This window comes from Carassius auratus, chromosome 41 (assembly GCF_003368295.1).
Source record: "Carassius auratus strain Wakin chromosome 41, ASM336829v1, whole genome shotgun sequence".
Lineage (NCBI taxonomy): Eukaryota > Metazoa > Chordata > Actinopteri > Cypriniformes > Cyprinidae > Carassius > Carassius auratus.
The window spans coordinates 327,568-350,401 of NC_039283.1; the positions used below are offsets into that span (position 1 = coordinate 327,568).

The 22,834-nt window shown below is 36.0% G+C and overlaps 3 protein-coding genes and 1 long non-coding RNA gene across 4 annotated transcripts; 3 read left to right on the plus strand and 1 right to left on the minus strand.

Moving 5' to 3' along the window:
- The first annotated feature begins 5,610 nt into the window (after nucleotides 1-5,610).
- On the plus strand, nucleotides 5,611-6,993 carry LOC113059711 (apolipoprotein A-IV). The gene is made up of 4 exons (XM_026228254.1): nucleotides 5,611-5,707; nucleotides 5,842-5,896; nucleotides 6,069-6,219; nucleotides 6,305-6,993. The coding sequence occupies exons 2-4, from the start codon at nucleotides 5,857-5,859 to the stop codon at nucleotides 6,879-6,881; spliced, it is 768 nt and encodes a 255-aa protein (XP_026084039.1). The 5' UTR covers nucleotides 5,611-5,707; nucleotides 5,842-5,856; the 3' UTR covers nucleotides 6,882-6,993.
- Nucleotides 6,839-11,504, minus strand: LOC113059712 (uncharacterized). Its single transcript, XR_003278134.1, has 2 exons — nucleotides 11,065-11,504; nucleotides 6,839-6,956 (listed from the first exon to the last, which is right to left on the minus strand). It is a non-coding gene; the product is annotated as an uncharacterized LOC113059712 (long non-coding RNA).
- Nucleotides 9,862-17,548, plus strand: LOC113059709 (apolipoprotein A-I-like). Its single transcript, XM_026228252.1, has 5 exons — nucleotides 9,862-9,918; nucleotides 10,020-10,075; nucleotides 10,172-10,322; nucleotides 10,415-10,991; nucleotides 17,287-17,548. Exons 2-4 carry the CDS (start codon nucleotides 10,036-10,038, stop codon nucleotides 10,989-10,991), a joined length of 768 nt encoding a protein of 255 aa, XP_026084037.1. The 5' UTR covers nucleotides 9,862-9,918; nucleotides 10,020-10,035; the 3' UTR covers nucleotides 17,287-17,548.
- On the plus strand, nucleotides 16,156-17,548 carry LOC113059710 (apolipoprotein A-I-like). Its single transcript, XM_026228253.1, has 4 exons — nucleotides 16,156-16,218; nucleotides 16,322-16,376; nucleotides 16,473-16,623; nucleotides 16,710-17,548. The coding sequence occupies exons 2-4, from the start codon at nucleotides 16,337-16,339 to the stop codon at nucleotides 17,284-17,286; spliced, it is 768 nt and encodes a 255-aa protein (XP_026084038.1). The 5' UTR covers nucleotides 16,156-16,218; nucleotides 16,322-16,336; the 3' UTR covers nucleotides 17,287-17,548.
- Nucleotides 17,549-22,834: the final 5,286 nt, after the last annotated feature.

A 22,834-nucleotide genomic window follows, 5' to 3' on the forward strand; every position in this document is an offset into this window, starting at 1 on the left:
CCTTGCTTTTTGGCATGTCTAGGAGCTCTTCACTGGACAGACAACAGTAAATAAGACTCACAAGACAAACAAGTGACATTCACACACAGAGCGCTTGCTGAAAGATGCGAAGCTGACGCCAGCTGCGTGGCACGTGCTTTTATAGCTTCCTGGTCGCTTACGTCACCCCGCCGGTGACGTCACGCTCTTCCATTGGACTGATTACACATGAAATTCAGAGTCGCTCACGATGGGCACGTTCCCCAAAGCGCATTTGACACAGCTCAAGTTCCTGAAGAGGAAAATTTTCCTATCTTGTTTGTGAACAATGACACAAGGACATCAGGCATGTGTCAGGCGAAACGGGCTGGATTCAGTTGCGGGTTTACACAGAGCTTTATTGAAAGCAGATGAAACAAGGCAGATGAGTATCATTCCACAGTTTAGTTCGTTTGACAGCCGAATACCAGAGACATGAGAGCTGGAATCTTCTAGGATTACTGCATTTGTGAGAACAAGAGACAGAGCAAAACAGCAAAAGACACTGGAGCCTGAAGACAAGACAAGGGGAATACACAGACCAGCTCGAGCTATTGGTAAGAGTTACAACAGTCTGGCAACAAACAGAGAAACACAAGTAATTATAAAAGGGAAAAAAAATTGAAGAGCATTGAGAACAGGTGGCAAACAATTAAGGTTAACAACAGAGAAACAAGGAGGGTGGAGAAAACTCGAATCAAACAGGTAGACACAGTGAGCTGTCAAACCATCCAAACACACATTCACAACCCCAAAAGGCAGGTGATTAGCCTCAAACTCTGACAGCATGTAGGAAGATTTTACCCTCGCTGGACAAAGCCAGTATAGCCTTTGATGTTGAAGAGGGTCCTCCTTGGCCTGTCCCAGACCAAAAACGGAATACTAATTATTTTTGTTGTTGTTTTATACATGTGTGTGTGCATATATATAAATATATACATATAATTTAATTCAGTTTGGTGCATTCAGTTAGACCTTCAGTAATAGATACTTTATACTTTTTCACAGGTGCAGAAATGAAAGACTAAGATGTGGAAAGAAATCCTGCACAATGAGCAGCAACCAAGAACACTATTCACTGATTACCTTTAAAAAATTATTCATACTAACTGTTAGGTAAAAAATATTTAAATTATTCTACCCAGTACAAAATGTTTAATTCCAAAACTTTGCCATTTACAACATAGAAAACATAGAAATTCTATGTTAGAGTCCAAGTGTATATAAAAATGCCTCATTGATTCAAGCAAATGCATGGGTACATTTACAAAATGTGTTCTATATTGTGTCTACACTTATTGTATAACTGCTGTTTTTGGCTGTAATTGCATGGTTTTTTAAATAAATTGTTTTGTAAATAAATGTTCCTCATGTCTGCTAGGTCAGCTAGGTCAAGCTAGTTTAACTTTAAAGTTTAAAGTTGCTTTCCTAATGAGATGTTTATAGATTTGATAAGTCATGCTATTTATTACAATCTATGCAAAATGCAATGGAAAAAACTACAATAATTTTTAAATATTTAATTATTTAAAATAATATCTCAGTTACATTTATAACAGCTTCTAAACATGATTTAAAAGTCTAAAAAAAGGGGAATACATACTGGTTTACATTCATCAGTGGCTGAATTTATAATTTCATTTGTGGATTAATGCTTATTGGAGACGCAAACTGTTTCAAGCGATTCAGTTAAATTTGGTGAACTGGTTCAAAAAGATCCGGTTACATCGAGTGATTCGTTCACAAACCGGATATCACTAAACTGCTGTGTTTTGAACTCGCTCACAACAGACCCGGAAGAGTAGACAATGCTGAATAAAGTCGTAATTTTTGCTATTTTTGGACCAAAATTTATTTTCGATACTTTAAAATATTCTAACTGACTCTCTGATGTCACATGGACTACTGATGATGTTTTTCTAGCCTTTCTGGACATGAACAGTATGGACAGCTCTCTGACTAAATCTAAAATATCTTAAACTGTGTTCCAAAGATCAACGGAGGTCTTATGGGTTTTGAACGACATGAGGGTGAGTTATTAATGACATCATTTTAATTTTTCTGTGAACTAACCCTTTAAGTGTCTACAGGACGGCAGAACCCAGGGACATTCACTGGCAAGGATCATCATCAGAGAGGACGATGTGTATGCCAGGGAGGACTCGACCATGGAAGGGGTAGATGAGAGGCCTAGATGAATGGTCAAGATCTACGGGCAGTGTTGTGAATGCCCACGGATTCTGGGTAAGAGTGGCTGGACTTGTTCTAACACGTGTGTGATGGAGAGACTTTGAAAATGTCTACCATCATGGGTTTCACTGTTAATCTTGGTGCAAAATGTATAGCAAGGGAAACTCCAGCCTCAATGTTTTAGAGGGGAGTTGGTACTGTTTTTAGACTGGTTTTTATTACAATCTTTGTTTTAAGCTCTTATACCTATTTATCTGCATATTTTGCACACCTGCTTAAATAAACAACCCTTTGGACCCCAGCTTCACTATTGATCATACTTGGGACTGCTTGGGTCATTATCACAATGAGGTAGATGTAAATAGCCTATTGGCAAACTTCAAATTGGCTAACTCTTAAACATGTTCAGGCAGTTAGGCTCTATTTGCAAACCTCATGCATTGTTTTTGCAAAACTCTAAACACATTCTCATTCAATTAAACACTTATCACACTGTGATGCAAAATGCTAACACAAGCATCAAATGTTAAACACAACTAAAGCACAGTTGTCATCATTTACAAACAAGGATTCTAAATTGCTCACACTTTTTTTCTAATGTTGTTATCAATAATATGAGCCAGTTCAGAGTGCACACGGGGCTCAGGTGTCTGAATGATGATATGAACAATAGATGGAAATAATCTGAGAAGAAGAGGAGGAAGAATACATTAGGAAGAGTTTCTGTAATATCCTGGATGCCGTGTTCTCATTTTTTTATTTAAGGTTTAATGAATGCTCTGTAGTGTTTATTTTATTGACTCGTGTGTGTCAGTCTGAGAGCACCTTAGATTTAGAGTGCACGTGAAGTGGTTTTGCAGTGATTGTTTTATTTTGATGGAAGAGTCAGAGATTTGTGAATTTAGTTTGTGTATTTGGATTTGTGTTTAAGCTTTTGAGAAAATGAGGGATGGTTTCAAGAAATGTGTTTGAGCAATTGAAAAAAAAAACTGTAACAGAAGCAGAGTAGAGATGAGTGTTTTATAGTGCCTTGTTGATGGTGATCAGGTGAGGGTGGTTAATACTCAAGGGAGCCTGATCGTTGTGGATTGGTTGGAATCGGGCTTGCCTGGTCCCTGACAAACTGCTGTGACAGAATCTAATTTATTGGCTCCCAGCCAATAACTTACTTAAATAAATGAAAATAAATAGATAAATAAATATTTTATAAATAAATAAATAGATGCACAATCTTTATAGTGGTTAACCCCACTGTGTCCATATCCACTTCAGTGTGCATTCTCCACATGGGGCACCACAAATTTTTCATGGGTGTAACAAAGAAAAGCTTTCTATTGGTTAATGTGTAATCCTATGACTGTTTAATATTTAATATCTCATTTTACCATTTATCTTGCAAAAACAAAACAAACAAAGGGTTACCCAGAGTCAACTTCACAAAGGGTTAATGATTAGAACATGATTTTTAAGTATCTTTTGTATGTCACAAGTACATATGCTCCAGTTTGTGTTACATCACATCAGCTACATCTTAAGTAAATAAACAAGTCTTTGTATGAAGGCAATGAACTTTCTTTATCAACGACTCCATTTATCTGTAAAGGAGATACTATTTTGGCTGACAGCGGCCAAACTAACAAGTACTGGCCTGCATCCATGTGGCACAGTGGCAATCAGTGGATGACGTCTAGACATCATTTAAGGCTAAATATTGTGACAGTAATGCATTTGTAACTGTGAGCTTGAATGGGCATCCATGCTACTGAAAACACTCACAGACAAACGAAAAGCGCTGCAACAACATTTTTGATCTTACCAAAAATAATCAACAATAATGTACTATACATTTGCCCGTGTACAAGTTGAAATTTCTTGAAATTGCTTTTGTGTCCTATTTTTATGCATTTGTAGGTTACACTGTAATAAACCCTAGTTTGGTTGGAGATATTTTCCTTTTTAGGTCTTATCAAACATCAAACATTCTGTTTAGTAAGAGAGTTGCACTGATGCCATGTTTTTTATTTTTTTATTTCTGTGCTTTGAATGCTCAAGGTTACAGTAAATATTGGTTATGTGTGGAGGAAATTAGATATCCAGATGAAGTGTTGTAAGTGGACTCTGGCCCTCCACGCTGGCTGGATGACGGGAGAGGTGTCATTCAACATAATAATGTTGAATGAGCCACTTAAAGTACACACTATAGTTTTCTTCATGTGAAAACAGCAACTCACCCATATAAATCAAAGATCAACACATTTGATGACGTTAAATCATGTACATTGAACATATACAGTCTGTTAATGTGATGTGTTCGAGTCTCAAAAGTAATGTAATGTAAGTAATTTAATAATAAAAGTAATGGCATTTAAATAATCTTTGGAATACAGTTATTAGATATTGTATCAAATAAACATTCTTTTTCCTAGTTCACATGAAATTTGGTCAACAAAAGCACCATTGTCCTTGATCTGAGCAATCAATCACCAATCCACAGTCACAGACTGTCTAAATTAGAAAATATAATTTAACACAAGCATGACTCAATTTAATGTTTCAGTGTTTCCTATGTTGCTGTTGTTATTTAAAAACACTTAAAGACAATTTTGTACTACTAATTTTGACTTTTTTTTTTCTTGTGTTAAACACAAACAGGAGATACTTTAAATCAAACTTCCATACTTATCACACTTTTACATATAATTACAACTAATATGAGCTGAGACCTTATTACCTTATTAGACCTTATTACCTTATTATATGTTAAAAAGAGATTCTATTTTTCACATATATACCGTGGCTTGAGACGTGTCTATTATGATACTTTTATGGAGCTTTTGCATATATTGAAGCTCGAAAAGCTCAGTCCCCATTCACTAAAAGCACTTTCTCAAGTCATGACATTTCTGCTAAATTAAATGTTTTTCTGCAAATAAATGTAAATGTTTTTTAATTTTATATAATGTCTTACTATATATATATATATATATATATATATATATATATATATATATATATATATATATATAAAAGAGCCATTATTAAATTTTATTATAAATGAAGTAAACTAAAGTTAAAGTAGCCATGACAAATGAACTAAATAAATAAAAAAAAATCTGGTTAATTTCAGAGATCTTATTATTCAAAGCTAACAACTGAGACTGAGCTAAATGCTAAATTTTATAAGGGCTATAAGGGCCATTGAATACACCATGACTCTGTGTCTAGAGAAAGGAAAAGAAAAATGATTTCTATGGTGATCTGTTTGTATGGAGACTCAGTTTCAGTAGGTTCAAAGCACAGCATCATGTGACAGGAGGCTGAAGTGACAGTGGGGGGAGCGGCACTGACAGCATGGCACTGGGTGATGGACTTTGATTTTTTTTTTCTTTGGATAATTCAACTGTGCGTGAACACACACACACACACACACACACACACATATAGCCAGACTATCCACACTAAAGCTTACTGGACCAAGCAAAACCTGTAGGATTGCAAGGTAATTTAAACTGGACAGACTATAACAAATTACTAAAATACCATAACAAATTTTTCAGTAAAAAGTATTGTCTAAATAAATATGCAAAGCTTTAAGATATGTAAATATAAATAATATTTTTCTCTCTTTTTTAGCAAACAACTGTGAATATGAAATTGTATCTGGTTCTTGCCTTTGTGGCATTCACAGGTAAATCAAATATGGCAAGAAGCTAAAAAAGTTTTTTAGCAATTCAAATAATATTATTAAATAACAATAACAAAAGAACAATACAAATTAAATGATTTTGATTTAAAAAAAATGTTTAGCTGTTTGAGCAAATTTGGAAACTGACTGTCAGAATTATTTGTATTTTTACTAGGTTGCCAAGCCAACCTGTTTTATGCTGATGAGCCTAAGCCACAGCTGGAGCAGCTGACAGATGCATTCTGGAGCTATGTTGCCCAGGCCACACGCACCGCAGAGGACACGCTGAAAATAATCAGAGAGTCTCAACTTGGTCAAGAAGTCAAGTAAGTAATGTTCAAAAGTCACATTCTGAGTTTGAAATATTAAATCTTTAATTTAATTAATGTAAAAACACTTTTCATATCACAGTGCCAGACTGACCCAGAGTGCTGATGTGGCCAGTGAATATGCCGTCACCCTCAAGAAACAGATGGATCCTCTGGCTGAAGAGCTGATGACCAAAATCAGCAAGGAGGCTGAAGTGTTGAGGGAGCGTCTGGGCCAGGACTTGATGAGCGCAAGAGACAAACTGGAGCCCTATGCTGACAACCTCAAGAGCCAGATCCAGCAGAGAGTGGAGGAGCTCAGGACCGCCATGGCTCCATATGCTGACTCCCTGGATTCTGAGACCCTGAAGGCCACTCTGCTCCAGAACAGTGAAGACCTGAGAGGAAACCTGGAGCAGAGCGTGAAGGAGATGCAGGCTCAGATGGAGCCCTACACTGCTGAGATCAAAGAGAAAGTGGACCAGCATCTGCAGGAGTTTCAGAAGACCGTGACCCCCCTGACTGAGGACCTCCAGACCCAGATCAGAGAGAAAGCCCAGATGGTCCACCAGAGTCTCACACCCTATGCTGAAGACCTGAAGGAAAAGCTGGACCCCTACGCACAGGACCTGAAGGCCCAGCTCACCTCCCTGTATGAGTCCTTCATCAAGAGAAATTAGATGCTTCAAAGACTTCTTTTGTAAATATCAGAACTACAGAACTAACCATGAACTTCAAAGTTTGACACATTTGACCTGTTTCACTTATTTATTAATCCGACCATGTCCTAGATGCTTCAAAGACTTGTTTTGTCACAGAACTGTTTTTTCTTCCATTGTGACTCCAAAATCCAATCTCTCCAATAACCTAGGCAACAGCAATATTTTTTGATCTTACATGTGGACCAAACACTAATATAGAGAAAAACAATGATTATGTTTTTCTGAAATACAGTTGTTTACACCTTAACCATTCATACAGATGCAGAAATGTTGCTCTTTTCTAACTGTTGTGTATTTATTTCAATTTAGCAAGTTTTTATTACGTCTGGCAGAAAGTGTTGTTTCTTGCAAATGCCAAGTGTCATTTGTCTTATTTGTGCAACAATAAAACATCGGCCATTTATTGACAGTTTCTAAATATTGTATGTGTCTAGTTCTGTCAATCAGCATAAATGATTTGTCATATATTTCTAAATATTACATTTAATAGCCCTGAAAATGCAAAACTCAAGACTACTTACTTTTCTTTAATCACCAGACAAAATAGGTATGTTTTAATTTCTGTAAAAATAGGCTCTATTTATATAATCAAGAGAACTGCTCCTAGAAAATAATACTAAAAGAGTGACTGGTTTAAATTGTTCAAATGTGGCATTTCTCACCATATCTAATACACAGACAGAAATATATAATATTTCTAAAAGTCTAAAAAGAAGGTCTGAGAAATTATGAAGAAATAATAAAGGTCATTCAAATGATTTCTTATAACTTAAAATAAAGATTAGATAAGATTAAGCATTTCCAAAGGTACAGTGACTTCTGGTCGTACTAATAGTAGATCATTCATTAAAATAATGTCTGTACTTCATTATCAGTGCTGACACAGATGTATGCAGTAACTCATGGGCCTGGTGCTTTCAATTGATGTCCACACCTGCACACATTGAGACAAAAAGTCTGTAGACACAAATTGTCTAGATATAAACATCCACTTGAGATATTAAAATATATTCCCATTGCAATATAAATACAGCTATGAAACAGTCATCACCACACTTGCCCTTCACACCGGACTGGGTACATTAAATCATACATAAGAAAAGAAATTCACTGTTTATTAGTTCAAAATATGTTGTATGTAAAATATGATTAAAATTGTTTCAGTTAACCACATGTGTTGTTATTTTAAGCCAAAAAACCATGAAGGCTCTTATGGTTCTATCATTTGCTGTTTTTACAGGTCAGGTATAACTGCTGAAATAACATACTTTTTAAAATATAATATAATATAATAATTCAAACAGGCTATTATAAACATCTAATTAATATTATAGCTCCTAAAGGTTTAAAAATAATAAATCATGTTTAAGATGTGGTCAGAAAGTTTAGACACAATCATTTGTTTCTTGTGATCTTCAAACGTGTAATTTGTGTGTAGATGCTTGAAAATAGATTTGAAGACAAATATGATACAAACATATTATGCCTTTGTATGAGTTCCTTGAAGGAAATATACAGGAACTCTTTCTACATTCTACAAAAACACGTGATATACATTAAATATATGCTATTGCAAACTTGTATGACTTTCTCTCATCTAATAAAATGACTAAATAACTTTTGAATGATCCGATATGCTGTACTCCCAGGTTGGCAAGCCAATTTATCTAATGCAGTGAATCCCAATCCACATCTTGAATACTTAATAAAAACATTCTGGAACTATATTGCCCAAGCAGCACATCCCATTGATGAAACATCCCATATGAAAAGGACATCCGAGCTGGGACATAATGTCAAGTAAATACAATTACCACCATTATTATTCTTAGCATGATTAATTAGTAATATTTTCTGTTACCAGACATAAACTACTTTTTCCCTCCACACTAGACTAAAACAGTCTCCTCATTCTGAAGATCAGATGACCAAAATCACCAAGGGGGCTGAAGTGTTGGGAGAGCGTTTGGAAAAGGACCTGAACGCAGTGAGACAAACTGGAGCCCTATGCTGACAGCAGAAGAGTGAGGAGCTGAGAGGAAACCTGGAGCAGAGCGTGAAGGAGATGCAGGCTCAGATGGAGCCCTACACTGCTGAACGTAAGCATAATGTGGCCCAATATCTGCAGGAAATGCAAAAGTCTTTTGTTGCATCACCTGAAGATCTCCAGGCACATATTTAATCGGAGATACATTGGAGTTCTCTTTCATATTTCTACATTGCATTGTGATGTTTCTTGTTTGTTTTTTCTTGTTATTGAAACAATAAAACATCTGCAATCTATTAGAATTTTTCACTGATATGTAGACGACTGCTTATCGAATTTAGGGAAGAAAACAAATTGAGATTAATAACTCCTTGTACACATTGTTGATGATGCTATGCAATGAGGACCTTAGTGGTCATCTTGCATTTTATAAGTGTGCAGAAATATTACAGTAAATACATATCTACATCTGAATTATGCACATTAATAAATATATGCCTAAAGCCAGCAGAAACCGAAACAAGGTTTTGAGTGATGTGTCAGATCTTATCAGGGCATGCAGATATTTTTTTATCATTTGCTGTTATATTAGGTCAAATGTTCAAACATGGGGCTCTGTCTGATTTAAGTCCCTAAGATTTTTTTATTTTTTTTTAATAGGTAGTTTCTAGAGTGTTTTTAGGCAGTGGGGAATTCTATTTTAAGTTATTATAAGTATTTTAATGACACACAAATATTCCTTCAAGAAATGCATTACTGTTTTCATAGACAAAGTTCCACTCTTATCATTATCTGCACTGAACTTGATGGTTGAGTCTGTGACGGTTGAAGGTACAGTCAGGACATTATGATGTGGAGTAGTGACAGCAAGGCACGACCCACTGGACTTTGGGTTTCCACTACAGCAATCACCCCCCCCCCCCACACTATATAAATATAGATGTGAAACAGCCACCTTCACACTTGTTCTTCAGACAGGACAGCATCAATTAAAACACACTGACACAGGTAAGAAGAGAGCCTTATTTTTTAGCCAGTTCAAACCTGGCACTTTTTAAATAATGAATTTATGTAAAAGAGACACTGATACATGTGTCTTTTACTTACAGACTGAAACTGAACAACATGAAGGTTCTTGTGGTGCTTGCACTTGCTGTATTTACAGGTAAAAAAAAAAAATAATAATAATTCTGGCCTGGTAAATTTTCATAGCGTACTGTAAACAGTACAATTTGATCATTGTGAAATGCTTGATCAACAGGTTGCCAGGCCAACCTTTTCTACGCTGATGAGCCCAAGCCACAGCTGGAGCAGCTGACAGATGCTTTCTGGAGCTATGTGGCCAAGGCAACACAAACCGCAGAGGAAACCGTCAAGATGATCAGGTCTTCTCAGCTGGGAGAGGAAGTCAAGTAAGTCAAGAACATTTACCTGCAGAACACAATTATTTATAATATTGATTTTGCCCTGAGATGAAACTCAAATGTTCTTCTTCATATCACAGTACTAGGCTGACCCAGAGTGCTGATATGGCCAGTGAATATGCCGTCACCCTCAAGAAACAGATGGATCCTCTGGCTGAAGAGCTGATGACCAAAATCAGCAAGGAGGCTGAAGTGTTGAGGGAGCGTCTGGGCCAGGACTTGATGAGCGCAAGAGACAAACTGGAGCCCTATGCTGACAACCTCAAGAGCCAGATCCAGCAGAGAGTGGAGGAGCTCAGGACCGCCATGGCTCCATATGCTGACTCCCTGGATTCTGAGACCCTGAAGGCCACTCTGCTCCAGAAGAGTGAAGAGCTGAGAGGAAACCTGGAGCAGAGCGTGAAGGAGATGCAGGCTCAGATGGAGCCCTACACTGCTGAGATCAAAGAGAAAGTGGACCAGCATCTGCAGGAGTTTCAGAAGACCGTGACCCCCCTGACTGAGGACCTCCAGACCCAGATCAGAGAGAAAGCCCAGATGGTCCACCAGAGTCTCACACCCTATGCTGAAGACCTGAAGGAAAAGCTGGACCCCTACGCACAGGACCTGAAGGCCCAGCTCACCTCCCTGTATGAGTCCTTCATCAAGAGAAATTAGATGCAAAAGACTTCTTTTGTAAATATCAGAACTACAGAACTAACCATGAACTTCAAAGTTTGACACATTTTACCTGTTTTACTCATTTATTCATCCGACCATGTCCTACACTAAAGCAAAAAAGTAAATATTTGATAAAAGCCTCATTGATTACAGTATGCAATATCCATTGTCCTTTACATTTGCAAATTCATTTTTTTTCTGTGTAAAGGTAGATATTTATTTGGTTAAAAAAGTATTATTTTTGAGAATAATGGGATATGCACATGTTATAATGATGAATAAAATCTTATTTATTGACGGAATGGTGTTTTTAACAAAGATATTTGAGACACATCTATATTAGCAAAAGAAACAAATACATGATAAGAAAAAAGAAATCAAACTAAGCTTTTTTCTAAAAATTTCTCTGTGGTATATAAATGGAGAAATGCATACACTACCTCCACAATACCACTTCAGACTGGACACTGTGAATTTAAACACACCGACAGGTAATTATAAGAAGGGCCAAAACAATTACTTTAATATGTTCGTATTGTATTATTATTATTATATTTTATATTTAAATTTATTTTATTTTATTTATATTTTTTACTTATATAATTTTAAATAATATACTATATAATTATATTACTTAATCATATGTCTGCTGTTTGCCAAGCCAAACTATTCTATGCAGATGAGCCTAAGCCACAGCTGCAGTAACTAACTGATGCATTCAGGAGCTATTCTGAACAAGCCAACTTGGGCAAGAAATTAAGTAAATCCAGGAAATTTAGTTGCGGGAAAACTGTAGTGAAGGAGTGGATGCCGAGTTGCCATATCCTTCATACTGATATTATATTATATTATTACATGATTTCTTGTTTGACTATTAATCAAGTTATAGCAAGAGTGAAATGTGTAACCTTATGTGTGCTGTATTTCTTTTCCTCAAGATTAATGTCCACATATTATGTGTGTGTATCCAATCGTAATGATAAGACACTTGCCAGTGCTAGAAAGCCTTGAATTTTAGATAAGTTCTGTGTATGTGTGTTAGTATCTGTCTGTACAGGGAGATGCTCAGACAGTCCCAGGACAAACGATCCACTGCCAGTGTCCAGCGTATCAGATATACGTCTTTGGAGAGTTCATCTAGGTTTTGGAACCAATCAGAATTTTGTTGACTTATGTATTGACGCAATTAGTATCCTCTGTCAGGGTATAACTGTGGTTGATTTTGTATTGTACTGGGGGCGGCCTGCGAACTCCTTCGAGAGTGTTGAAGCTGACTTCTGCTGATGAAATTGCAAACTATTTTCTTCAAGTAAAATGATTATTATTAATTGAACTCATCTCTGACTCCTGGTCTTCATTGCAACATATCTGGTTCTCTGGTTTTAACTGTAAATTCCCCTACAGTAGTAATAACTTCCTTCAGCATTTCTAATGCCTGAAAAAGACAATGATAGATTAACAGAAGATGCGGATATGGCCAGCCAGTACACCGCAAACCTGGAGGTACAAATGGATCCTCTGACTAAAGATCTGGTGACCAAAGTTGTTGACATGCTGAGGGAGCATATAGAGGAGGAAGTGTAGCACTGTGAGGCATGCACTGAAGCCCTACATTGAATAAGTCTCCAGTCCATTTGAGAAGGTTGCAGATTACATAACAGAATCCATGGATTTTGAGGATCTGAAGGCTACTGTGCTCCAGAAGAATGAGGAGCTGAGAGAAAGTCTGGAGCAGGGTCTGAAGGAGCTCCAGGCTGGAGCCCCACCTGAGGGAAACACTGGATCCCTAAAACAGTGAACCAGCCATACCAAGACCACCTAAATGACAACCTAAATATTCTAACAATTTTTGTTTAATTAACATTTTGATTCCAAAATCAAAGGTGGAACGGTCATGCTTTTCACCCAACACAAAGCACTCAAACAGGCCAAAATGTATAGATTTCCTCTGAAAAATGTTCACTGATATTTCTGTCAATAAGAACAAGAAGGCCAATATATATGTGTAAATCTAAATATTTTAATATAGCCTTTGTATTTATTTTTGAATCATCTACATCGACAGTTGCAATGATTATCCTTTAATTTTCCATATAAATGGAGTTATCAAAATATTTTATTTGTTTTAGAAAGTAAAGACAGTGTGTTTTTTTAAATAGCTTTTCATTTTCCTTATGCTACCATGAAACACTATTGTTTTAACACAATGTCTTTGCTAAACTGTAGAAGATATGCTATATTTTCAAATTCATAAGACCAATAAATTCTATAGAAATACATACACTTTTTGTGCGCGTACTTTTAGAATTAAATCTACCGAAAGTTTTATAAATGTCCTCATTTATACAGCTTTACCTAGAATTCATCCTAAAAGTATATGCATGAGAGCTAGATTCAGTGTTTGCACCAATTTTTTTCAGATTTATAAAACCATTTGTACCCCAGAACAAAAATCCTTTTATAAATCCCAGTCAGAGAAAGATTTCCACCCCATCTCCTCCCCGAAATCACCATATATGGAGCTTATAACGCCTTGTTTTACTATGCACCTTTTCTGCGTATCATTTCCATGCATATTCACATCCACATGACACCATGTTAAACTCCACCAAAGTACAAGACATAACAAATATTTTCTTATAACATGAGATCTGCAGTTTAGTTTAAGACGGAATTATTGTTATTATTCCCTGTCATTAAAACATAGCCAGAGGAAAAGTCATGACCAATATAGCACGTGCACTATTCATATAATCTTGTGCATAACTTGATGCAATCTCAGTGCTCATCTCAGTTTGTTTTTATAAATCCCATCATTTGCGTAGGAAGTCGCATACACTTCATTCAGGGCATGTTTTGTGTTTACTAAACAGTTATAAATGAGGCCCCTGGTCTGAAATATAAACTGATCCTGACAAGTACATTAGAAACCTTCAGTAATAAACATTGTCTATTTAGTAAAACTGCCAGGTTTTGACTTGGTAGTTTTATCTGTTGTCTTTGTTTAAATGTTTATTTATTCATTTTTTATATATTTTTGTCTTTGTGCCTGAAAACTTTGCTTTGTCTTTGTTTGTGTCTGCCATGTCTTCCTTTGGTCCTTCTTGTTTCCATTGGGCACACCACCTTGTTAAACCCGTCTTGTTCTCGTTTCTGTAATTGTGCTCACCCTTGGGTCCCTTCACTCTGATTGCATGCTCTGTTGTTCTCTGCTCTGGTCTTCTCCCCATCCTTCCACCCGGTTTGGCCAAAAACTAAAATTGTTGTCCAGTCTGTCTACCTCTTAGGTATATTTTTAGTCCAGCCAACAGGGGGTGATCATTCCCAAGATTGAATGGGTGTAAAAGTCTTAGTAGTGTAATGACATGGACTTTAGACTGTTAAAAATGCATCCTGCAGATGAGGCATTATCCTGGCCTGCTGACATTCTGTCATTAATTCCCCACCTCAGTCATGAATTTCACCTCATTATAGAGCTCATATCGATTGGAACACATTCACGTATTTCGAGTTGGTCATCTGAATTGGGTGTGATAACTAAGCGAGACATGCAAAATATGTGGATTAGCAACAAGTTGTTGTGTTATATATTTTGTTTTAAACTGTGTTTTTGTTCGAAATAAAAAAAAAAGAAAAGAAAACAGAAAAGAAAAAAGCACTGGAATTGGGAACCCCTGGGCTACATCATGTGTCATTAACCAGCAAGAAAACTTTAAAAAAGTACTACAATACTAGGAAGACTGGGTTGTTGATGTTCGTCTGCCATTCTAGCTCTGTCTGTACAGTATACGTGAATGTGCTAGTGACATATTCTGTCAGCACGAACAGGGTGTGCAGATGTATGCAGATAAATACGTTGACAGGCAGGTAGGAAAGCTATTTGAAACACTCGGACAGACGTGAAGAGACTTTCAACAAGTATAACAAAAAATGTTTCTAAAGACAGTCACCTTTGCTGGTAGTGCATCTTGATGGCCGCAACTGCTCAAAAATTAATCATCTAAGATCATACAACTTTTACTGTTACAGTTTCAATAGTAAATTACACATATTCAACCTATAGCTTAATTATTATTATTATTATTATTATTATTTATTTTTTGCCTTCTGCGTTTACAAGAATCATGGCTTATTTTCCTTAATTGTTTTAGTGAACAAACACAACTTATGTAATCAGCTCTTTATTCTGTTCCACATCAAACTAATATAATGTATTTCATTAAGCCAAATAAAGGAATGATCCTTTTCTAAACTAAACGCAAAGTGCATCCCTGAAAATCAACTCTAGTTCTTATAATGAAAAAGTTAACTTCACCATGATAATGAGGTGTCTCACTACATGTGTGCTCCCTTTTGCCTAAAAAATGCAAGTTCCATAAAAAATTTAAAATAAACAAATAAGGTCAGACATTGGTCAGCAGCAGCTGAAAAAATAAATAAATAAATAAAATAAAATATTGGAAGGAACCTACTACAAGGTATAATGGTTATATATATATATATATATATATATATATATATATATATATATATATATATATATATATATATATATATATATATATATATATATATATATAAGTATATATATATATACTTGGAGTGAATTTATAGAGCTCATGGTTTCATCCAGGATTGAACATATCTCTTTGAGTGATGTGTCAAACCTTATCAGGAAGTGAACAAAGTCTGATGTCATTTGTTACTGTTATTAGTTCAAAGGTTCAAAAGTTCCTCAGATCAACTGTTTCATAAAGGGCAGTGTTCCAAATGTCCTTGCAATAAAAGTTTCCAGGAGATAGCCTGTTCTTGAATCCCTTGTAATTATTTAAACACACACACACACACACACACACAATTATCAGTTCATATAAACAATTTAGAAACATAATTTCTTTATTTCTATCACACTCAAGAACTTTTAAAATTAATAGAATTTACTAAATAGCCTTATGTGTTCATCTAAAACAATATTTATATTGGCATAGTATGGTTTATTGTCCAATAATTATCATAGTCTGTACTGAATTCAGGAATCCCTGGTGATTATAGGTACAGTCAGGACAGTATGATGTGGAGTAGTGACAGCAAGGCACGACCCACTGGACTTTGGGTTTCCACTACAGCAATCACCTCCCCACACTATATAAATACAGATGTGAAACAGCCACCTTCACACTTGTTCTTCAGACAGGACAGCATCAATTAAAACACACTGACACAGGTAAGAAGAGAGCCTTACTTTTTAGCCAGTTCTAGATGCAGCATGTTATACATAATGTATTTATGTAAAAGACAGAGACGTGAAAGTGTCTTTTACTTACAGACTGAAACTGAACACCATGAAGGTTCTTGTGGTGCTTGCACTTGCTGTTTTTACAGGTAAAAAAAAAATAAAGAAAAAAATTCTGGTCTTGTAAATTTTCATATCATACTGTATCAGTACAATTTGATCATTGTGAAATGCTTGATTAACAGGTTGCCAGGCCAACATTTTCTACGCTGATGAGCCCAAGCCACAGCTGGAGCAGCTGACAGATGCTTTCTGGAGCTATGTGGCCAAGGCAACACAAACCGCAGAGGAAACCGTCAAGATGATCAGGTCTTCTCAGCTGGGAGAGGAAGTCAAGTAAGTCAAGAACATTTACCTGCAGAACACAATTATTGTTTCTTTTGCCCTGAGATGAAACTCAAATATTCTTCTTCATATCACAGTGCCAGACTGACCCAGAGTGCTGATGTGGCCAGCGAATATGCCATCACCCTCAAGAAACAGATGGATCCTCTGGCTGAAGAGCTGATGACCAAAATCAGCAAGGAGGCTGAAGTGTTGAGGGAGCGTCTGGGCCAGGACTTGATGAGCGCAAGAGACAAACTGGAGCCATATGCTGACAACCTCAAGAGCCAGATCCAGCAGAGAGTGGAGGAGCTCAGGACCGCCATGGCTCCATATGCTGACTCCCTGGATTCTGAGACCCTGAAGGCCACTCTGCTCCAGAAGAGTGAAGAGCTGAGAGGAAACCTGGAGCAGAGCGTGAAGGAGATGCAGGCTCAGATGGAGCCCTACACTGCTGAGATCAAAGAGAAAGTGGACCAGCATCTGCAGGAGTTTCAGAAGACTGTGACCCCCCTGACTGAGGACCTCCAGACCCAGATCAGAGAGAAAGCCCAGATGGTTCACCAGAGTCTCACACCCTATACTGAAGACCTGAAGGAAAAGCTGGACCCCTACGCAGAAGACCTGAAGGCCCAGCTCACCTCCCTGTATGAGTCCTTCATCAAGAGAAATTAGATGCCCCCAACAAACTTTTGCCAACTGCTGCTAATGTAATAAATTGTTATATTCAGTTCAATGTGGTTAACAGCAGTTGACCTCACAGTGACCTGATGGAAGTATTTATTCTCAGTTTTAATTTAAACTAAATAAATGTTTTGTCAAATGAAATTAGTCTAAAATGTTTCTTTCCTGGTATTCAAATATCTAAGGAATGTTAAAGACATCAAATCAATGCTGACACCCTCCCTGTTGACAGAGATGCTAAATTTGGCATAAATGTAAAAAAAAAAAATCTCTTCATGGCATAAAATATATAAATATTTCATTACTTAACAATAAGGGGAGACTGGGGACACTTGTACAGGGGGGTGATGATGCTTAAGCACATGCTCAGTAGGATTCTCAGGCTGCCTGTGAAAAAGAGCAAAGCAGAACCTCAGCAGAAGTTTTTAAAATACACATTTTGAGGTATGGAAGTTACTTTTTGGATGTACAGTATTTTTCTTCTACTGTCTAAAGTTTAGATGACTGTGAATTTAAATTTAAACACATGTGATCTCTAGGTTATTGATAAAAAAATAAGATTAGCAACCTATGCTAATACACGCATGGCTAAGCTGCAACATCTGTATTAGTTTAGTTTAGTTTATTTGTTTAGCACATGTTTAGTACAAGTACAAAACTATGCAAGGAGGGAACGAAGCCACTCTAGGCTTGTACAGAGTTCCACTCCTGTTCATATTAACTCATGAGACATGCAGACTAAACACTCAAACAAAACAAAACAAACAACAAACGAAACAAAGCAAGAGCATAAGCAAAAAACAACAACAACAAAACAACAATACAAAACAATAGTTCAATAACATAAAAGATTTTATCTAGCAAGTCTAGATAAAAATACAATAGAAAAACAAAAAAAAGCAAGCACTACCTAGAAAGGACTACATAAAAGCATCAGGCTAGCAATAGAAGTCTCTTCAGATGCTTTTTGAAAACCGAATAAGAGGACATTGATCGCAACGATGGGCTTAACTCACTCCAGAGCTTAGGACCTCTAAAAGAAATATTAAATTGATGTCTTGTAGTTCGTGTGTAAGGTAAGACAAAAGTATTGTCTAGTTTGAAATGAGTGTACATGTGAAATAGGGATAAACAAACTCTGAAAGGAGTCTGGTAGATCTTGTTTCCTATATATAGACTTATGCATAAATAGACATGTTTGATAAATATTTACCTTATCAATAGGGAGAATTTTAAATTTATTGTAAAGGGGTGCCGAGGGAGCATATCTATTTGAATGAGAAATAAGTCTAAGATATTTCTTCTGTATGACTATTAATTTCTTCAGATAAGTAGGATAGGTAGCTGCCCAGACAATATTGCAATAATTAATTAATGGAAACAAAAAGCTATAATATAAGGTTAAAAAAGCTGAGGAATGAACTAAAGGACAAACCCTCCTCAATATACCCAACATTTTAGCTGACCTCTTAGATACGAAGTTAATATGGTTAGACCATTTAAGACCACTATCTATAATGACTCCCAAAAACTTGGTATGCTGAACCAATTCGATTTGAGTGTTATTAATAAAGATTTTATTACATGTATGGTCTTTCAAAACTAGCAAGTGAAACATTACTCCACAATAAATGTTTTATTTGAATTCTAGGCATTTTCAAAGGTTTCTTTCTTCTTCTTTTGATAAAGGCCCTCTAAAACTAACCATTGGAATAATGGACTATTTAAATATGAGCTGGAAAATTAATTAGACACCTAATTTATCCATTAATTGAGTTATTATGTGGAAAAGGGCATTACCATGTGCTATGAACCTTTGTTTTTCACTATACTCTGCAAATCCATTACAGCTCCTTCACTAGTTTTAAGCACCACACATGCCACCTAGTGGAAGCCGACTATCATTTTGAATCACTACAAGAAAATTAGTAAGTTTTACTAAGTTTTACAAAAAGTAATGCTTTTGTTGTTGATTGACTACCCGTTCCTTTTTAATGGTTGCATGGAGACACATGCATGGTTCCAGAGCATTCATAAACACCCACAGTATGATCAGCATATCAAAATCCCACATTAATGCCAGCAGAAACACGTCAGTTGTTCTTGCATGTTTGTAAAAGTATCTGTTTTCCCATTTCAAGTGTCTCCCACACACTCCCTTCAGACCAAAAAAAAACAAAACATCCTTCATCTTCCACCTCACACAAAGACGCTAATCCTGCCGTTTCCAAGAGTTCACTAAGACACACACTCCTGGAAAACAGCTGCAACCAGCCTACACTAGTTTATAGTTGCTCTAGCTGGTCTCCCGGTAGGGAACATCTGACAGGCTCCCCACTAAAACCAAAAAAACTAACTCAAATGAGCAGCTTAGGTTGATTTCAGTTGCTTTTTTTGTTTGTTTGTTTGTTTGTTTTTCAATTGAAGAGCATGGCACTAGTGACAAGATTATGGGTTCCTAGGAATGCATGAACTGATAAAATGCATTTCTTCACATTCACATTTAAGTTTCCTTCATGCTTTATCCAGTGTTCACAATAACCAATTTAATAATCACAATTTTTTTTTTTTTTTTTTTACATTTTAAAAATGTTTTGAGAACATTTAGAATGAACACTTTCATAACTTACTAGAAATGTTAGCAAAATTTTGTCAGAATATATTTTTGCAGCCTTGGTATTTACTTGTTCTCTTATTTATTTGGTTTTTGTGGGTCATTTGCTGATTCTACAGACTCTGATTACTATGTATTTAGCACTTATCTGCAATGATATTGAGGAAATCTATTTGAATATGGTAAAATATGTGAGAATATAAGAATACTGCATTTTTACTGTTAACTAAAAGCATCATCAGATTGGCTAAATGTATTTCATTTAAAAAGCATGCTATGAGTTTAGGATTTGTATACGTTTATGAATGTTGGGTGATCCACTGCTGAGCTTTCTGCAAGTGGACCTGATCATTTGTACTTCAGCATCACAAAATAACTTACTGCACAGAGATGAGGGGTCAAGAAACTGATTAAGATGCAGATGATTGATTTCTCTGGCACAAAGCAGCTGAGAGCCCTTTGCCCTGGAATGCCTGACTGTTGAAAACAATGACTGATGCAGACAGTCTTCCCAAAATGACACATCTGAGGACTGAATAACTGACCACGGGAAAAAAAAAGAAAAGAAAAGAGGAAGAAAATAAATAAAGAGTCACTAGAGTTCATCAGCCCTTGCTGTAACGCACTTGCACTGTGTTTGTGTTAGATAAATCCAGTCCATGAATATCAGCTTGTATTGTGACTGTGATGTAGCTGCTCTGAATAATAGATGGTATCTCATGGGGGAGCACAGAACCTCTTGATGACATGGTGAGTTGGCTGAGGTTACATGCGTTCATTACTTACTGTTCACCTTTCACACATTTATCCGAAAACCACATGGGACATAAACAACCGAGCCCTTTGATGAGTTCATAATTAAATCATCACGCTGAACTGATTTTTGATGTTTTTGAGAGTGGTTTTCAACTATATTTTCTCCAATTTCATTATTATTAGATGCCACAAAATAATTAAAGACTCACTTTGGTGAAACCACATGTCTAATACTTCATGGAGGAAATTCAGTTAATAATAATGTCCACCATCTCCTAATTGTGGACTCATGAAAAATGTTTTGTCTGACACTTGGCACTGATCTTTCTTTTATGAAGGCAGTTGTTATCCAAAAAAAAATATATATATATTACAGAGAAAGCTCTGTTTGCCATGTTTATCTAAATAATCCATTAGGAGCATGGGAAGGGCTGAAAAAATAACAGTCCATAACTGTTTTTCATTTCTTTCTACTTTTATATACAAATATTCAGTTAAAATGTATCTTTCTTGTAGAACTGTCAGTCATTACAGTGTGCAGTATTCAAATTGTCCTATATTTTCCATTTCAAGACACAACCACTGGTAATGGAAAGTTTATACCTTGATATAATGCATCAGCATTTTGATCATAGCCAGATGTGACTCTGTGCCAGCAGTAAATTTAGTGCAATTCATTGCAACACAGGATAAACATCATTGCTCAGTTTATACGGTATGTACAATAATTGATTTGCCAGATTATTTTGAAGTGACTCAAAAGTTTAGTTCAACAACCTAAATTCATCAGGAGACAGAAACCTAACAAGTGGCGAAATACCAAAAAAGTGACACAATATGTTCACTGTAATAATAATAATAATAATAAATTACTATTTACATTTTTCTGATTCAAAATTTCATGTTTAATTCAAATGTGTAATTTCCAATTATCAAATGGTTTATAATTTAGACGCTATTGAGTAGGGTTCACCATGTATAAATGTTACTATTAACATCTGCTTCCTCACAAACGGAATTAGTATCAAAGTAAAAAGTCAATTGTTATACCCGCTACAAAGTAAAATAGTAATAAAAATAATAATAATAATAACTTCTGATTATGAAAAAAGTAGTTAAAAAAAAACGATTTGTGGAATGATCAACTTTCAATTGGAAAAGGTACCGAAGAATATATGAATAATAACCTACAGTGGATGTCTGAATGCGCAGTGATCATACTGGGCCCTGTGCATATTAAAGCCATGTTTGTTTTCACCAGCTGCAGGGGTGAATCAGACAGAGCTGAGCCAGAAGAAAGGGACAAGTTGGGACATGAGGCTAAAGATCACTGAAGAGGTGGAATCAAATTGTGGGTGATAAGGCTTTTCTTATGTTGAAATGAATGAAAAAAATATATATATACTTACCCAAGGCTTTTCGACCAGTAAAATAAAAAGTTTAGAAAGCACACGATCTTGTTGGGTTGTGTTGTGAGTTCAGAATAGAACTGCTGAAGGAAATTATAAGGCTGTATTCATTATGTTCACTCATTAAAGAGAATACAAAAGAATGTCTTATCTTTTTAGACAACCTCTAACCCATATAGACGACGAAGGACACCGTGATCAAACAGGATGCACTCAGCAGTTGTTTAAAATTCATGACATCATTACATCATATCTAGGCTTACTAAACAAAATGACAAGGAAAACACTAAATGTTATAGGGGAACAACATTTTTATATGCTATAATAAAACGCATATACTATTGTTGTTCCTACCACCATTATTGCCATTGCTGATGTAAATAAATACTAAATTAGCAATAGTATGGCCAATAGGTGTCTATATAAATTCTAATAGGGTCATCATGTTAATCCAGGCCATAGCAGTAAAACGTAGACTATAAACTGTTATGTTGGCGCCTGCTTTAATGCTCGTCTCACCTTCAGGCTCAATTGTCTCTTGAATCACGAGGGGTTTATCTTTTGGAACATTTACATTCGTTTGACTTTATATTGTTTCGTTAGAACTTTTCCCCGAAACCATTGCTGGGACTAAATAGGCTAATTAAGTAAACTGTTTGTAAACGATACATTGTTTTATACGCGATTTAAATTAAACAGAAAACTTGTCATTAAAGTTAAGCATAAATTTGTTGCATTCCAGGTATGGTCTAAATTATTT

Excerpts from the sequence above, each read along its gene's own strand:
- LOC113059711 (XM_026228254.1), top strand. The coding sequence starts at position 5,857 with ATGAAATTGTATCTGGTTCTTGCCTTTGTGGCATTCACAG. Across the intron at positions 5,897-6,068 it reads TGCCTTTGTGGCATTCACAG|GTTGCCAAGCCAACCTGTTT; the intron begins GTAAATCAAATA and ends TATTTTTACTAG. Across the intron at positions 6,220-6,304 it reads CAACTTGGTCAAGAAGTCAA|TGCCAGACTGACCCAGAGTG; the intron begins GTAAGTAATGTT and ends TTCATATCACAG.
- LOC113059709 (XM_026228252.1), top strand. The coding sequence starts at position 10,036 with ATGAAGGTTCTTGTGGTGCTTGCACTTGCTGTATTTACAG. Across the intron at positions 10,076-10,171 it reads TGCACTTGCTGTATTTACAG|GTTGCCAGGCCAACCTTTTC; the intron begins GTAAAAAAAAAA and ends CTTGATCAACAG. Across the intron at positions 10,323-10,414 it reads CAGCTGGGAGAGGAAGTCAA|TACTAGGCTGACCCAGAGTG; the intron begins GTAAGTCAAGAA and ends TTCATATCACAG.
- LOC113059710 (XM_026228253.1), top strand. The coding sequence starts at position 16,337 with ATGAAGGTTCTTGTGGTGCTTGCACTTGCTGTTTTTACAG. Across the intron at positions 16,377-16,472 it reads TGCACTTGCTGTTTTTACAG|GTTGCCAGGCCAACATTTTC; the intron begins GTAAAAAAAAAA and ends CTTGATTAACAG. Across the intron at positions 16,624-16,709 it reads CAGCTGGGAGAGGAAGTCAA|TGCCAGACTGACCCAGAGTG; the intron begins GTAAGTCAAGAA and ends TTCATATCACAG.